The sequence below is a fragment of the Falco cherrug genome, chromosome 4 (assembly GCF_023634085.1).
Source record: "Falco cherrug isolate bFalChe1 chromosome 4, bFalChe1.pri, whole genome shotgun sequence".
Taxonomy (NCBI): Eukaryota; Metazoa; Chordata; class Aves; order Falconiformes; family Falconidae; genus Falco; species Falco cherrug.
The window spans coordinates 1,820,572-1,838,286 of NC_073700.1; the positions used below are offsets into that span (position 1 = coordinate 1,820,572).

General features: G+C 40.2%; 2 protein-coding genes across 3 annotated transcripts in view; one reads left to right on the forward strand and one right to left on the reverse strand.

Annotated features, from left to right (window-relative positions):
- The window catches only part of IPPK (inositol-pentakisphosphate 2-kinase), a 61,701-nt gene extending 57,548 nt beyond the window's left edge, over positions 1-4,153 (reverse strand). Inside the window, exons 1-2 of one of the 2 annotated variants that reach the window (XM_055708220.1) lie at positions 4,065-4,153; positions 1,699-1,844 (exon numbers count right to left, since the gene is read on the reverse strand). The gene's annotated coding sequence lies outside the window, so the exon portion shown is untranslated. The other variant, XM_055708221.1, reaches the window with a different exon arrangement.
- Positions 4,154-4,311: 158 nt separating this feature from the next.
- On the forward strand, positions 4,312-17,715 carry ATRIP (ATR interacting protein). The gene is made up of 13 exons (XM_055710258.1): positions 4,312-4,805; positions 5,801-5,883; positions 7,390-7,560; positions 8,221-8,336; positions 8,616-8,776; positions 10,182-10,277; positions 11,064-11,193; positions 12,375-13,106; positions 13,750-13,892; positions 14,508-14,599; positions 15,512-15,595; positions 15,856-16,105; positions 17,414-17,715. The coding sequence occupies exons 1-13, from the start codon at positions 4,463-4,465 to the stop codon at positions 17,479-17,481; spliced, it is 2,469 nt and encodes an 822-aa protein (XP_055566233.1). The 5' UTR covers positions 4,312-4,462; the 3' UTR covers positions 17,482-17,715.

Below are 17,715 nucleotides of genomic sequence, written 5' to 3' on the forward strand. Positions count from 1 at the left end.
ACCATATCTACACTGCACGACTTCAAAGCTTCTAACACGCCGATAGCACTATCACACACGCAGTAAGCTACTCGTTTTCAAGTTTGTTAAAACGATAGACAGAGAAACAACAGTTGCATTGAAGTTATTAAATTCTTACTAGTATTCAGAATAAACATGACATTATTGTCAACAGTATTACTAACTAAGAACTGTATAAATCCAGACATGTTACAAAACATAATGCTTAATTATGCTAAAGAACTTCCCCCTTCCAGGTTGCATGTGCCCATAATACACGCAAATTCACAATTATATACAGTCAGATTTTATCGTAAGCCACCCAGACAAGGGTCTGCTAAAGCCAGGGCAGATATTAAGAGATACTGTTTTAACTCACTTGTGAGAAACTTAAGTAAAGATCAGAGCAGAAAAGCTTTATAAGCAAGCAAATTAAAGGTAGTTAGAAATATTCCAAGAGCAAAAAGTTGTTATAACACTGCTAGCACTGATTAATGCTCACTAGACTGAGGTCTGGTACATGGATCCACTAGTCCCAAGTGAAATATTCAATTGAAATAAGAAGGTCTGGCTATACAAATAAAAGGATGCCACAACTATCAAGTAATGTTGAAATCACATTTTGATTTCATACATTCTCCTTGGTGAGTTTCGTATTTAAGGCTCACAGTAAGCAAGCCACAGAAAATAAAAAAGAATCAACAGATATGTAACTATGCAACTGTCATGGCCCTGCCAGAAAACAGTTCCAGAGGCTGAGGCATTTAAAACAAACTCCGATAAGAGTTCATCAAGAAACTAGTTATCTGCCAATTATTAAGCTAAATGTTTCTATTTAGAGAGTACTGGGGGTTCCAGTAACAGAGCACTGGAGATGGCAATTAGAACAATTTGAACACACCACCAGCACAATTTCACAGTAGCCATTGAAATACATTATTTATCATTAGAAACAAATTTTAAGTACTCAAACACAGAGGAAAAAAACCATAAGCTTCCAGTTTTGGTTTGTTGGGATTATTTTTTTTTTCTCCATTTCCTGGAACATTTCTACAGCTTTGAGAGTTGATAAGCCTCACCACACACACAGCAGCAGGTAAGTTACCACTACTGTTAATAATTGCTAGGATTAACAGCCTTGCTAAGCACCAGAAACTAAAGCAGTTGAAGCCTTAGGCCACGAGAGTGGATCTAGAGTAAACTTTTTGATAAAACTAATGTTGTAAATACAAAACTAGCTGAAACCAGCAGACGCAAACAAAATGAAGAACAGGACCAAAGAAACAATTCCAAGGGAATGAGGTAACTTCAGAAGAAGCCAGCCCAGTGACCAAGAAAACCAATAGGAAATCAAGAGACCACTAACCCAAATTAAGTGAGTGGATTTGGGGATGGGTGGTATGTTTTGGGAAATCTGTCTGTTTGGGTATAACTGGGGTGCACAATCTGCTGTAGAGGTCCCTCTTTGGATGCACCCAGCTCCAGCTGCTCTGCATGTTGGCTAAATAAACCACTTATTTACTCAGCAGACTGACGACTTACCTTCTTCGAGCAGGATCCTAGGGCCAAGCCCTGTTGAGGTGACATCCGTGTAATTCCTAATATGGACTAGTGGGCAGCTGCATAATTCCTGTAACAACTACCACATATATAACCTTCTTTCACAAAGAATTTTTTACCTTATCAACGCAGACTTACTTTGTTGTTATCCTGTTCATCTGCAAGTCATTTCTCTTTAGCCCAAACACCTGGAGTAGAGGAAAATAGAGTCCATACCTTGGTTTGTCTTGTTAAAAATAAAGTGTACGCAAGCATTGTATCATTCCATTTTTCCACAACTTCACCTAGGGGAAAAAGACACAATAAAACCAAAGCTATATCACTTATACAGTATATTGGTTTTTTAAAGTAAAAGTAGCAATACTAAAAAAAAAATAAACAGTAATAACAATGATAGCACAAGATTAATAATTTATAAAAAAACCCCCAGCACTAGGACCAAGTCGAAATCAAGCTCTTTTTTGATTACTTAAAATTAAGCTCTCTTTACACGCGTCTACAAACATAGATAGCTAAAACAGAGCACTAGAACCTGCAAGAAGAGATTTTAAACAGAAAACGCAATTTTGGCTTTACTTTCAGAAGCATCTTTTCTCACAGCATGTTTTTTCATAGAAGCATCTCTCTCTAAACAGAGTCAAACCCATTCTTAAGAACTACTTTTTCTTTATTGCTAGACTACAAAGACAAGCATTATATTACCACTCCTACTACAGGAAGAAAAAAAAAAAAAGAGTATTTCCAAACACAAATAAGAGCACCTTCAACTACTTAAGCATCAAATCCCACCATACTTTCCCCAGTCTTGTACGCTAATTAATAAAACAAAACTTCTTAGAGAAACAAAAAGAAAACCTCTAGCCAGTACCTCAGAACTAAAGCGACACAGCAACAAAATAACAATAATAAAGTGTCCACCTGAGACTCCCTCTTTTATGTGCACCTACGCTGATGAGACACAGCTGTCCTGCTGGCTTAAGTTCAGAGGCATCATCACCTGCTGTCACTTCAGCAGAGAAGCTAAGGTGAGATGGCACAGCTGAGAGCATTGACCCTTAGGGTTTCTTTTGGCCTTACTGGCTGACCACAGGCAACAGCTGCTTATGCCAGAGTAGTGCATAGATAAAGCAAATTACAGTCTAATGGTAATTTAAGTTAGAAGGAAACATAGAAATGAACAAGAGAAATCAGAGATCTGACAGAATCAGAAATATGCCATACTTAACAGCATAGTGTTTTTTCCCTTAAAGACCACCAAGCGATTTGTAAATTGCTTTAAAGCACTGAAAATGGTTACTAAACCTGTTTTAAAAATGTACTGCAAGAGTATTGTATAGTCTACACTTAAAAAGTTTATCAACATAGCTGTGACCTCACACCTGTTATACACAGAGCCTACATCAGCTGGAAAGTGTATTTTTCCAATCACTTCATACAGAAAAACAGACTAAGATATGATTACAAAAGCAAGTTAATGACAGTAATTTAACAGTGGGGTTTTAGTACTGAATTTTTGTAAATACTGTACTTCCCTGACACTGTTATCTCTTACTGGTCACACTTCACTGGAGAAAAAAAACAACCATGAAGACAACCCATTTATAATTCTACTTTCTTTGCTAAAGCAACTAAATATTTAACCAGTAAACAACACGGTTGCCAATGATTGAGCAAAGCAAGTGAAAAATTACTCTGATTACCGTCTTTGCAGCTACACTAATGAGGGCAAGTATTACAGGGCAAAGTGGTTGGTTTGTGGTGGGTTTTTTTTGTAATGGGCTGGTCTATAGACTCAAGTATTAGATTAGTAGGTCTTCTATTAGACCAACTAATACAATTAATAAAAAAAAAAAGAAAAAAAAAAAAGGACAAACTTTGAGGACATAGGACATAACACCCCTTTGAGTCTGCAACAGGTAATCAAAATTCCTGCTGGCCTCCACATCTCTCCACACTTAACAATTGTGTGTTAGTTGAGTAAAAATAATTTCCTTTCCTTACAGTCTTGTGTCCCATGTTCCCACAGGGCACACGCAAAACCACCACCGCGTATTTGTAGGGTCATGTTCCTCTGCAGCTAGCCACAGGACATCCTCAAAAATAAAGGGTCAAGACTACAAACGGCCTGCTAGAACAACAGCCAGGATCTGTACTTGTCCAAGTATCTGTGTGGTTTCTCTGTGAGGCTCTGCCAGAGTTAAGAGCACTGTCATCTCCAAGACGTGAAGGCAACAGAGGTGGCCCCATCTGATGGCTGCCAGCACCACAACTGTGCACTGCCACCCTCCCAGCCCATGGCCTGGTGCCATCACACCACGGAAAAGCTCAGGGCCCCGGCACAGCCATGCCATGGGACACGCTCCCAGCAGCCCACCAACCTCAACTTGCAGGGTCTGTGTAACATAACATCACGAGGAGCTGCTCACGCCTCTCCGATCAGTATAGGCGGTCCAGCCGCCTCCACACCGCAGCCTAGGGCCTGGCGTTACACCAGCAGGCCTCACCAGGACGCGCTGGGACGCCGGCGCTCAGGGCCGGCCGCCAGCCGCCTTCCCTCGCACTGCTGACAGCGCGGCCTCGCCGCCACCCTCAAGGGCGCTGCTCGCGCCTGCCCGCGCGCCGCCGGCCAATCAGCGAAGCGCTTGAAGCGCAGGTGGCCCCGGCCAATCGCGGGGACGCTTACAGCCAGCCGCTGCGCGCCGGCGCTCGGCCTGAGCCCGGGGCGGTGGCAGGCCGGCCGGCTGCCCCATTGGCCTGAGGGGAGCTCTGGCCGCCGCTGATTGGCGGGGGGCGCGTCAGTGGGCGCGGTCGGCCGGCGGCGCGCGGGCCCGGTGGGGGTCCGCCCGCAAGGCCGTCAGTGCGTCCCCCGAGCCCACCGGCGAGGCCGCCAGCGCCCCCCGGCATGGCGGCGCAGCCCCCGCCCGGGCCGCGGAAGCGGAGCGGGGCGGGCTGGGCCGGGGCCGCCCCTCCGGGGGCCCTGGAGAACGGATTCCCGCCCCACAAGCGCCCCAAGAGCTCGGGGGCGGCTGGGCCCGACGAGGGGCCGGGAGACCCCTTCGGGGACAGCGACGACTTCACGGCGGACGACCTGGAGGAGATTGACACCCTGGCCTCGCAGGCGCTGTCGCAGGAGGCCGCCGCGCCGCGGGCCGGGCTCCCGAGGCACGCGTGGGGCGCCCTGGGGCCGGGCAGCGCCCTGGGGTCTGCGGCCGCCGGGCCGCGCCGGGGCAGCGTCCCCGCGGCAGGTCGGTGGGGCCGTGCGGCGCCTGGGGGGCGGGTCCCGCCTCGGCGGCCTCACGGGCCGTTTCCTCGGCGAACGCTGGCGGCCTGCGGGTCTGCCCGGGCCGGCCGGCCTCGGCCAGAGGCGGTGCGGGCGGTGCTGGCGGCGGGGCTCCGGGGCTGCCCTGCAGCACAGAGCTCCGCGGGGAAGCGCCTGTTGCCCCGTTCGGAGCTGCTGCCGCCCACCCCGCCCGGCTGGTAGGGCCTCGGGGGGCTGCCGGGTGGTCCCAGAGCCGGGGAAGAGCTGCAGAAGTAACACCCGAGCAGCCACATCGCATTAAACTAACGGTGCTGGGGAGCTGATCCCTAGCAGTGTGTGTGGTAATGCTTACCTGTCACATCGCTACTGCAGGGTAAATGTGTTACATAAAACAGACGAGTTTCATAACCTCTTATCATGCTTTAAGTATCATAGTATTGTGCATGTTGGCTACCAGATCTTTTTTTCCCTAATGGTTACCTTTCGCTACTAAACGCATAATATCTCTCATATTAACAGCTGATTTTCAGATTTGCTTTGAAAAAGCATACAGGATATAGGGTTTTGTTCATCATTAAGTACATTGGGCTTACATGCTGTAAGCATGTTTTAGCAGTGCTAACATTTGTAATCTCTCCAGGTAAAGTTTTCAGTTCACCCTTATTTGTGCAGGGTGCCTTAACTAGAATTGTCTTGGAGGAAACGCTTGCATTTACTTTGGGTCATCTTACTGTTTTAAGGTGTTAGAAATATTTTGGGGGGAGGGTTTTCTTCTCTGTTTTAAGGATTGATGCACAAGCTCTAAAAAAAGTTACTGTGGTGGTTAGATGCATGCCATTTACCTGTTTGTAGTGACAGCACAAATATTAAGATACTCAGAGGTATGTAATGGCAAATAACAAAATCTTGATGTGAAGTCATCAGTGATGTATGTACATCACCTGTGCTTCAGAACAGATCTTGGCTTTTTTTCTGCAACAGTAAGCACTACAGAAGATAGTCTGATGAGAGATGCTTTCCAGTTTGAAGTACTGCAAACACAGCATGAAGAAATTAAACAGAAGGTTAGCAATATCTTCCCCTCCCCTCTAAATATCACAATTTTTGATAGGGCTAACTGAAAGGTGGGACAAGTTAGTTTGCAAGTATCTCATTCTAATCCAGGTGATTACTAATCTTTGAAATCCATGGATCTGTTAAAAGCATCATACTAGAAACAAGTCTAGTTATATTAAGAGTGAGAGCAATATTTTATTTCTTGATCATTTCAGACTGTCAAATTAGCATTTGCTAATTTTACTTGTTTCCCATCATTCTCCTCTGTCCTGTCGGCTAGTTGGCAAGACTTGTGTTGTGTAACTTCATGACTTGAGAAAGTAAAGTCACTTTTAAGTTGTGTTATTTTACCTTCTGATGAACCCTTATGGCAAGATACTCTGGGGAAGAAATAGATGCAGAAAAGTAAGAGGGTACAAATGCCTGTACTGAGTCCATCCTTTTTTGGCAGCTTAGGAAGAACATAAGACCTGAGCAAGTTTATGATGGTATTTCACCAGGACAGTCTTTTAGCCTCTGGTAGAATTTCACTTAGGTACTTCCTGACCTAGAAATATTATACTTGTGTTTAATACTCTTCAGTGTATTTTTTTAAACGTTTGTGTATTTGGTTTTGAATGCCTTTTTAGTGTGAAAGAGGTCTGCAGCTTAATGATAGGTTGTGTCAGGAAATTTCTTCTTTGATTTTATTTTGAACTTTGTACCTAGTGATTTTCAGTGGATGGGCCGTGGATGTTGAGGGGCAGTAAACAAGGAATAACTTGTGTATAGCACTCACACCTCGACAGACCTTTGTTTCCTCACGGTTGTGCTTTCTCCCAGATCGAGGGTCCTACTCTATTTACCTTTCTCTTGTCACCTTTACCTCTGTACTCCAAATCTTTGCCAGCTCTATTATGTCCTTTTTTACTGGGGAAGCTCCTGCCTGTACACTATGTTCAACATAGGGGTAAACCATAATTCTGCATATATAGAGGTGTCTTTTCTGCTTTTTTCTCCATGCTTTTTTCTGAGTAACTCATTTATTCTCTCTCCAAAGTTTTGTCTCTGAGTGGTGATGACTGTTCAGAAAGTATTAGAGGCTCTGTAACTCATGAAGATGCTGTTTGGGAGTGGTAGCTTGTCTTAGGACAGTGTGCTTGTTGGCTGCCATGCTAGATGAAATATAATTAAATTATCATTGTTATCATCCAAACAATTAGTAATTTATTTATTCTCAGAAAAAGAAAAGAATCACAGAGAAGGGGAAAGAGAAGAATAGTCTCTGACAGATACCAGGATGGTATACAAAGATACGCCTTTGCTGTCATTTTACAATTCTCTTAGAGATCACAGTAGCTGAACCTGATTTAATCAGAAAAAGATTAGAAGCAACATCGCAGAATTTCTCAGCTGTGTTACAGGAGCATTTTTCTCCCTAGAAAGTATAAATATACCTGATTTTCAACCACATAATGATATAAATGCTCACTTTCAGTGATATACATCCTTTCATGGAATTCATCTGTTTGCAGCTGAAAGAAATGCAGGATGAAATACTTAGTAAAAATGGAGAAATTAAAATTTTGCGTGACTCAATGCAGCAGATGGAGTATGCTATGGAGGAACAGAAAAGATCATACGTGCTATTGGAACAGCAAAACTCTCAGATCTTAAGTGAAAAAGAAAAAGAGTTCTTCAAAAAGGTTTGTAAATATGTCAATTACCGGCATATCACATGCAGAAGCTAATTTTATGACTTAATATGTCACAGACTGTCTAGTCAAAGGCTTTTTGCATTTGTGTGAAATTTCCAAGTGATGGAAATTTATTTTCTTACTTAGAAGAAAGCATTTGTAAGAACTTGCTGAGTTTTTTCTTCCGCTAAAATAAAAGTAAAATTCAAGTGGTAGAGGTTTTTGTTTACTTGTTGCCTTTTTTTTAAGCAATCCCAAGATCATTAAAATGGGGATTTATTTTAAAATGGAAAAAAGCGACAGAATATGCTTTATGACTCTGATGGGATTGCTGTTTCTGTTGCAGTCATCTTTCTGAAAGCCCTGAAGAGGACAGTGCCTGCTTTTGTCCTGTTTACTCTGCTGTTAGCAGCCACAGTGTAGCTATGCTCTGCCTAGCGCTTGGTCTGTCTTAACAAGTCACATGTTTCTTGCCTGAACTTTTGGCGCTTGGTTCTAAGGTAGTATTAATTGGACTAACATAAATAAAAATGGGGAACTTACGCAGAGTTCAAAGTAAGTAAGTAGATGGTAATCTTGAAATCTTACGGTAATTCTAGTTGCTTTGCCATTATACCATCTCTATAAATTATTTGGTAACAGTAAAACTGTCTTTAATTCCTCTTTCAGATACTGTCGTTACAGTCAGAGCTGCAGTTCAAAGATGCAGAAATGAATGAATTAAGAGTGCGACTTCAGAACTGTGAAAGAAATAAACATGTTACTCAGACGGTTTTAATGCCAAGGTGGGAGTTTTGGAAAATGAGTTTGTGTTACTTTTTACAATACATGTGCTTAAACTATTGAAGAGGCTTGCTTTCTTCATGTAACTCCTAGCTCCATTGTCTTTAAAAATACAACCAAACATCTGTTGCCCTCTATGGAATTGACTCAAAAAGAGCCTTCCTTGTATCTGTGACAGAAATGCAGAGTTTGTAGCAAAGGAACATCAATGTAAATAGACCCTTGTTTAATAAAATAATTACAAAAGAAATATTGATTCATCTGTCTGATTTTTATTTTAGCCCTAAAAAGAATTTTGCAGTACAAATGAACTCAGAAGGATGTTCTCCACAGCCTAGAAAAAAATCTTTTCCTACAAAGGAATCCTTCAGTGCTGAAATGTCCACTAAACCATCATGTTCTTCAGGAAATTTGGTTGCCCCGACTACTTCCATCAAAGAAGGTAAACCCATATACAACTTGCAACATTTTTAGCTGCATATGAACATTCTGCTGTAAATAAGGATTTGTGCTATGTGACTGAACAGTTTCACCGGTTCACTGTAGAGAAAACCAAGTATTTATTTTATTTTTGCGTAGATTTCTCTTAAGTTTTATACCGGTTGGCATTAAATAGCTATGACTGAAATTTGCATCAGGATCATTTTAGTTCACACCTTGGTAACGCCTATATGCCAGATGCCAAGGTGTCAACAGTGAAGTGACTGTTGGCTGTAATGAAAAGCTTTCATGTATTACATGATGAACTAAAATACCAAGATTGTTAATCTGCCTTTCTCGTTGAATAAAGAGGAACAGGAAATAATTTGCCTGTTTCTTGAATCGCTCTGCTAGTCAGCTAATGCATTTTTTTGGTACTCCTCCTGGTTTTGGCTTTAAAGCTGACCTTTTTTAATTTATTTTATTTTAAAGGGTACATATTTAGCTGCATTGAAAGAAGCAACTGAAACAGTACACTCATTTCCTCTTTTATGTGTAGGGCAGTAATTCTCACAAAATTGTGTCTGGAAATGGCGTTGAGTAAAGCTTAGGACATGAACACATGCATGTATTTGAAGACTGCTATAATATGAAACAAAAATGGTAGTTCTTTATAGCAGCTGACTGCCATGTTTCCAATAAGAAATAATAAATGGAAGAAATGTGGATATCATCAACTAACCCTTACAGGAAGTGTCATGAAAAATCTGAGATGTTACTGTCAGTTACAGTAGTCAATTTGAAGCTATATGGGCAGTTTTGAATTCCATCAAAAAGAAAACCAGTAGCCTTTAAAGCATTAGTGTTGCTAATTCTTTTGGCCTCCTGACTGATTGTTCATTATGGTAGGAACACTCAATATGCCTATTTGTTTGAAAAACACACTTGATTATTTGTCTTCTGAACCCTGCAGGACTTTTGGCTTGTTTGACTAGTTATTGTGACATATATAGATGATTGAAAGACTATGAAATGCTCAGTTTTTATTTTTTTTTTTAAATAATTTAATATTTATTTTTAATGTAGCCATGTAAATTTCTGCTGGTAATGGGAATTCAACTCAAGTTATTTTTTTTTTTCCTAAAATAAAGGTTGAGAGTAATAGCACTGAACAATCTGGAACATCTGACAGTAAAGCTGAAATTTTACTCACTTTTCCAATTTATTTTGGGGAGCAATTCTACTTGCATCACAGCTCTTAACTATTGTTTGATGTATCTGTTACACAAGACAAATGTTGTTTACTGGTCTACTGTGTTGTTTACTGCCTATATAACACCTATGGCCATCCGAATGTGTAAAGGATCGGCACAGATATATAAGCAATGTAATTTTCGTAATAGACTCATAATTACTGTTTGGTTTAGACAGTAAGATAACCCATCCTGAAGTTTTATCCGTGAAGCATGAAGCAATGGGAAAAAACGGTTCCTACAACTCTGTACCTAAACGAAATGCACAAGGTAACTTAATTCTGTTAAAAGAGAATTTACGTCCTACTTCTCTGAGGAACAGCTCAGATGCCTTTACTAAGCAGTGTCACGATGAGGAGCCTGCTACTTACAATGCCACTGCACCGAACAGCGGTGTTCAGCTAGTCGCTTTTTCCTTTGAACATTGTGATTTTGCGGTAAAACATTTTAGGTTATATTATTATCTTGCATCCTAACAACATTCTTGTGTTGTTATTCTGCTTGAGAAAAAAGTTCGCCTGGGTTTTGTTCTATGGAAGGATATGGATCAAGAGACATCTTATTACAAGGCTGGCTCTTTCAGTATTAATATATTATGCTTTCTATTGTAAACATAAAACCAGGAAAATCGTAGCTTTTTTCTCTTTTAATGAAGGCAGAAACAATAAAGCAACATTTACAACAGTCAACACTAGGAAGTCTCCAGGGTACTATTTCCAATTCAGAATAGAATTGCGTCACACAATTTTAATGTCTGGACTGGAACATGGAGGGCAAGTCATCAGGATAATTGGAATATACTTGATCATTTGGATCAAGCTATTTTGTTAATATGGGATTGTAATTAAAATATCTCTAAATATATTTGGTTAATATTTAAATCATATCTTTAATTTTTCTGAAAATCATTCTCTTGTAGAGAAGATTTGTAACAAAAAAAATTATTTTGAGCCTGAGAGCACTACAAATAAGACTTAATCTTTTGAAATACTGATTTTTTGTTGATGTTGCAGTTGATGGTAGAGCTACTCCAAAGACAATTATGTATCCTTTCAGGTTCTATCTTACTAAATGCACTGATGAAGCAGCCCATTGTTCCTGGGTCATTACTAGGACTCTGCCATCTTCTTAGCAGTAACTCTGAGCCTCTCCCTGGAGCTGTACTGCAGCCTGACTATTTGGATACGTAAGTTGTTTGGTTTGGGTTTTTTTGTTAAACTGTATCTGACGTTTTCTTAGTATAGTGGCATTCTCCATAGTAAGAAATGCTTATCATGTGGGACAGCTCATTCTTTGTGTTAAATGCTGTTTTGCTTAGGCCATTTAATGCAAATTTGGAACATCATTCTGCATCTTTGATTATTAATCTTTGATTATCATAGATACTTAACAGTGGAACAACAGTAAAGAGATAAACTAGGTTAATATATATTAAGGGAAGGCACAGGAATATGTTCTATAAAACCTGGCAGCGACTGTTAGCAGCTGCTGTTAACCACCTAAGGACATAAAACTTGCATTGCGTTGAGGGAAGCATATAAACATGATCATGAGTCAAGAGGGAAGAAAATGCTGAAAATGTGATCAAAAGAACAGTACGCTTTATATCTTCGAAGTCTATTCTATGTGCAATTTGTAAGGTACAATTAATGTGCAGTTTTCCAAGATGTGTTTATAGTGACTGGTAAAGCATTTTAAATATGAATATTGGATATAACCTATAATAATTTTTCACTCTAAAGAATTAGACTGTAGCTCCTGAAATGCCCTTGCTTTTCTAATATGTTATTAGTAATTCTTGAGTTTTGTGGGTTCATAACAAGGCTCGTGTCTCATTGCCCTTGCCATTTATGCAAGTAAAAGTGGTGCATTTGGTCTTTGTAGCTGCAGTTTGACTAGTTAATCGCTGAACTCTCTCTGGGCAAATAAATACTTTTCAGTTGTTGCTGTAGTCCTTTAAAGGCCCCTGCATACTACAGATCAGTAGTGGATAGATATTCTTCCCAGAAGCTACCAAATAACATCGGGGAAGATAAGAATATATGATGTTATCAGAAGCATGAAATCAAAAAGCCAGTGTTTGAAACGTAGTTTCAGACAGTGGCTTATAATGAGCTGCTTAAGTTACTCAGCTGTGAGCTCTGACTGCTTTCACAAGACCTAGGAATGCTTTGAAATTGCTCTTCCATGCAGGTATCAAGGAGTAGGAGGTTTTTACCCCAATTTACGTTTTATTTTGGGAACAGACATCTCTTAGTACTCTAGCCTTTCTATTATTAGATCCAGAATATGGATAACTCAAATTGCAACTATGTTCTCTGCCTTTTCTTCTGAAGTATTTCCCTTCTTTTCATTTTATTTGGATAGGAAGTCCACACAACTACCCAACAGCAGGACAACTCAAGAAGGAATTGCTCCTCTTGTATCCCTGCAAGAAGCTCAGAAACTTGCACTAACAGGATTGAACTTGATTGCCATGGACACAGGATTATATGAAGGAAGCGGAACGGAAAGCCAGAGAGAGTTCTTGCACCTGACGCGCTGCAAGATCCGAGGCGCGGTGCATCTCTTGCCCTTGGTAGAACACCATATTGGTGCGTACTGTCAAGCAGTACAATTGGCAGACAAGTCAGTAAATGGTTCCTGTGGAAACCATTCTGCTGTTTCTTCCGGAACCAACACAAATACGGTGTCAAGTAAGGAGGACTTCAGGTTGTCTCTTGAAGAAACCACAGTTGTGTCACTGGGTGTTCTTTATTATTTGGCATTCTATAGCTGGGATGTTGTGCACATGTTGCTGTCAACTGAGGTGGAAAAAAGTTCTGCTGCTGGAGATGAACAGGTTTCCAAGATGGACAAAAGCATGTTGTGTGATGATCAGTGTGATAATAAAGAAGATACCAGGATGCAAGGAGGGCTGCCTGTAGCTCCACAGGATGCTCCCAATAATGATCGAGCTCAACATTCCTTGTTTAAAAAGCTGCTTCAGGTTTTAGCTTTTTCTGCTGCAAGAGGCTCCCAAACTGATAGTGTATTGAACCAAAGCCTAAAAGTTTTGGTGAAATTAGCTGAAAATTCAACAATGGACTTGCTAATAAAGTAAGTCAGCAATAGCTTTAAAATTACTTCAGACTTTGCTGTTTAACAATTTTCATTCTCTATTGAAACTAGTTTGTGGAGATGACGGTAGAAGTTTTGACATATATGAGAGAATTATCACATTTTCCACATAACCTTTGAGAAGCAGTTGAGGATCTTTCTACTGACTTGCTCCCAATGAATGTGGTAATTGACCCCACTCAGTAACAAGATTTGTTTATCATGTTTATATGAAGCAGATGCTGTTGCCTCATTGTATAGCTGTCACTTGAAAGTGAGAAACTTAAGGCCATGTGCAGTTGATCAGTATATCAATAACATTAATTTGGGGTATTTTGCAATTGCTGGGAGATGTGTAAGGAATGAAAGCTCAAGATTTCATTCTGGTAGGTAAAACGCCACTCTCAAAAGTGAGGCATTGCATCTGCTAATGATCTAACGTACACAAACATAGTATGAATTGCAGACTGCTAAATGTAACAAAGTATGGTTTTCAGTATACTTTGTATTTATGACACAGAAGTTGAGATCAGGTGTGTTTTGTACGGCTACAAGTGCATAAATTACAGTGCTGTGTACAAGAAATAGTGTATTTTTGACTTGTCAGTGCATTTCCCATTTCTAACTGCGTTTTCTTTTGAAGTTTTCAGCACTTACTGACTAGCCAGATACTGCTCCATTGTCTGTGTCCAGAGACCCCTTTGCCTGCTGTCCTTTTGACCGTGAGACTGTTGTCTGTTCTTGCTCAACACCACATGTTGGTTGCACAACTTTGTTCTCATTCAGGTAAAAGACTGCATAACACAGAGAACTGTTGTCAGCTGGATGTTAGTTAGCATGACTAAAGGTAATGCAAACAGGCCTTGCTTCAAGGTGTTAAAACCCCCAAAGGCAAAAACCCCACTGTGTTACCTGAAAACTTGTTTTCTAGTGCAGTGTTTCAGTTTCTGTTTGAAGAGTATGTTGTCTTCTGGTATCTGTCTTCATACAGTGCTTTTGATACCCATGTGGATTTAAAAAACTACCTTCCAGATGAAAGTTTATTATATTAAAGGTTGATGATGCAAAAAGGGCTTTTCTTGAGTTTTGAAGTTTTAATTTGTCTGTGCTCGCAATACTCTTGCGTTTAGGAATTGCAGTCTGCTGCATCACAAATAAGTCTTTGTCAAGTTCCTTATGAGGTAGGACAGCATTACCACAAATGCATATACAAAGTTTAGGGATACTAGTTTCTCCAGCACTGCTTAAGGTGTCTGAAGTAAAGCAAGTAGTTGAGGCTGTACCATGAGTCCCAGGATAGCACTCTGTGCCTTTTCTGAAATGTTTTGTTGTGTGACAAAATGAATTTTTGTCATAAACAACTGACCACCTGGGAAGAGAACAAAGTCATCTCTGTTTCAGACACCTGCCTTCTTCTTGCACTGTACATGTATATTACATCCAGACCAGATAAATCAGCATCTGAAATGCTTTGGCTTCAGCTGGAACAAGAGGTAACAACTGTTTGTTCATATGCTTTTTCCTGCTGTTTGCAGCTGGGGGAGCGGGAGGGCAGGGCAATGCACAAATTGTCTGAAAACAAGTTCTCCAGTTGAAGTAGAACACTTAAAGTATTGGCTTGCAGGAAGGGATTTAGAGTAGCTGCTTGAAACCGAATCAGTAACTATTCTTAAAGAGAACATCAGTCGTAACTGTCATAGTTAAGTCACTGAAAAAACAAGAAAGATCCTAGGATGGCTGTAAATATTCACCACTAAGGTTTTTTTTTTTTTTGCTTTTAGATCAACAGAGGAGTAAAAGGAAGCATGATTCATTTTGATTGTATTAATTACTTCTGAACTGTACCTCATGAGCTATTAAACATAAAAGGCAGCCTGCGATGACTTAGGATTATATTGTAGTCTGTGGAAAAGCGAGCTTGCCATATAATTGTCGTGGTCATATATAAGAAGAACAGTTTTTGAACTTGGATTGTTTGTACTGACAATAGTGACTTGTTTGAGTTTCTACTATTTGCTCCACTTCAGCTCTCATTTCAAAGAATTTACAACCATTTTCATTATCCCCCTACCTACATCGTTACATTAAGTGTAAATATATTATTTGCAGTGTAAATATATTATTTGCATGCAGTGAATAAAGGCCCACTGCTCCTTGTTAGCCTCTCTCATCAGAAAGTTGAAAAGGTTTCTGTGCAAAGCAAATGCTATGTCTGCAAAGTTTTACAGGAAAAATCTTGTAACAATTTTTTGGGGTAAAAAAGATCAACTTAAGAAAAGAAGAGAAATGTTTGAAACTAGTAATGAAATGTCATTTCTACCTCTTTTTATTTGCAGCTCAATTGTTTGATAGTTCCGCAGAACCCTAGTACTCATTATAATGCAATCTGTGTGTTTTTGTAATAGACAGTTAGACTCCTGACAAGGTGTATGCGGTGCTCCAATCCAGTGGTTTTATTACCTGGTACAGACTGCCAGTGTAATCTCGAGGTACGTCACTACAGTGGCTGCGTTAAATCTACTGAAATCTTAAAGGTACTCAGTGCTGAAATAGCTTTTTTTGCCCTTTTGTTAGCTACATGAGGCAGAAGTGTACTGCACTTCACAGGATGCCACCTTCTAGGAAGCTTGCTTGCTAGAAAATACTTTGAAATCTTGAAGCTTGAGGAGATTAATCAGTAAATTTCATAATTAAATAAGTTTTCTGCTCCTCTGCTTTGTGTACTGAGGCACTTTTTTTCTTCTTGCAGGTGGTTAAGGCACTAATTATAATGCTACATAGACAGTGGATGAAGATTAGAAGATCTGAAAACAGCTTGTGTGCATATAAGGAACAAATTATTCAGTTTTTACGGGATGCTGTTTTACTCTTACACAGCCTGTCTCAGAAAGATAAACTGTTTCATGAACACTGTTTGGAAGTTCTCCATCAGTATGACCAAGCCATGCCAGGCATAAGAACCACTCTCAAAAAGACTCAAAAATTGAGTGCCTGTGAAGGTAAAATGAGTCAAATGATAACGTTGGCTTTTTTCCACGCTGTAGGAATAGAAATTCCATTTCTGTCCCTTTCCTCATTTAACAAGTACCATGTACCAAATACCATGGAAGTTTGTTGCTCAGATCTCTGAAGACAGTCCACACTAGTGCTTCTCAGTCTTCATTACAGTGAATCAGTACTCTACTATTATTCTGTAAGAGTGTTAAAAATATGTCCCCACTATCTGTTCAAACAAAATCCTATACTCCAGCTCTCTTTAGTAGAACAATCTGTACTGTATGTTACCTTATTTAAAAAAAATAATTCCAAGTCTCTAACAAGCATTACACCTTTGCTCTCCAGTTGTTTGTTTTTTTTCCTCCACTGCATCCTTAACGTGTCTCTTCTTCCTCTCCTACCCCCAACCTTCTTACATCACCCCAAGAGCTTCTCTAGCCCATGTCCCTCAGGACTTGCCTCTTGCTTTGCACATTTCTGGTGTCCATTTCCTAGAGCAACTTAATTTCATGAAATCACCTCTCCTCCTTGTACCTTGATGCCATTTCTTCATTCACTTGTGGCAGTATTTACATGTATGTCGTAGAGCTGATGTGAAGACTGTGCTTTTATGTCGGTGTGTGGTTTGCTACAAGATGTCACACAAGGCATCTGGTCTTACTCAGAGCCAGAGTGATAAATCCTTCACTGTTGGTGTACGTATTGCATCAGTAAGGCAGGTCATGCAAGCATGCCACTATTCATGACTTCTCTGAGATGCTGAACGGTGCGCCATGTATTTGTTCCACTCTTCATTGCTTAGTGTCCCAAGGCTTTCTAGAACTTGGCGCCTAACACCTTGTCTAGTTATGCTGGGAATGGACCAAAAAACCAGTGTAACAGCTTGTTGTGCTGAGGACAGTGGTGCATGTGTGTGCTTGCAAACCCGTAGTTAGCATCCAGGTTCTTCCTTTGAAACACAAAATACTATGCTTTTGTCCTACTGACTTTTTTCAATTAGTTAACAAAAAGGGTGTTTTAAATTTCACAAGTAGTCAGAACTAGTTGGAAAATAGTGTCCCTTACTGGTTTTCTACTAATAGCTAAATTTAATGGACTGCCCATGATCATTCTCTCCTTTAAAAGGCATTAAAGGAGGGGAGAAGTCTGTATGACAAAACATGTATCTAAAGACCCATTGGCATGAAACCTTGAAGAAGGCTGTTTGCTGTAGCCTTCTATAGTCAGTACATTTTAAAATGCAAACCAGCTATACTTTACTACGTCAAGTAGAAAAATGACTCTGAAACATATTGTTGTTGTTGTTGCAGAACTGGTTTTGGATGAATTGTATCCTTCTGAGCCAGAAGCAGAAGACCAAGGAATGGACTCCAGCTAGCTAACAGACAGATGTCTGTCCATCCTCATCTAAATCTTAATAATCACTGCCAGTGTAAATCTGAAATTTAAATCACCTATTTTATTAAGTGATAATCTAAAAGTCGTACTCAAATGCAGTCCAACTAAGACACATTTCTTTGTTGTGTTTAAGTGTCATCTAAACATAGCTGAAAGCAAAGAAATTTTGATGTAAGAATTATACTGCAGTGTACTCTTTTGCTGTGCAAAACCA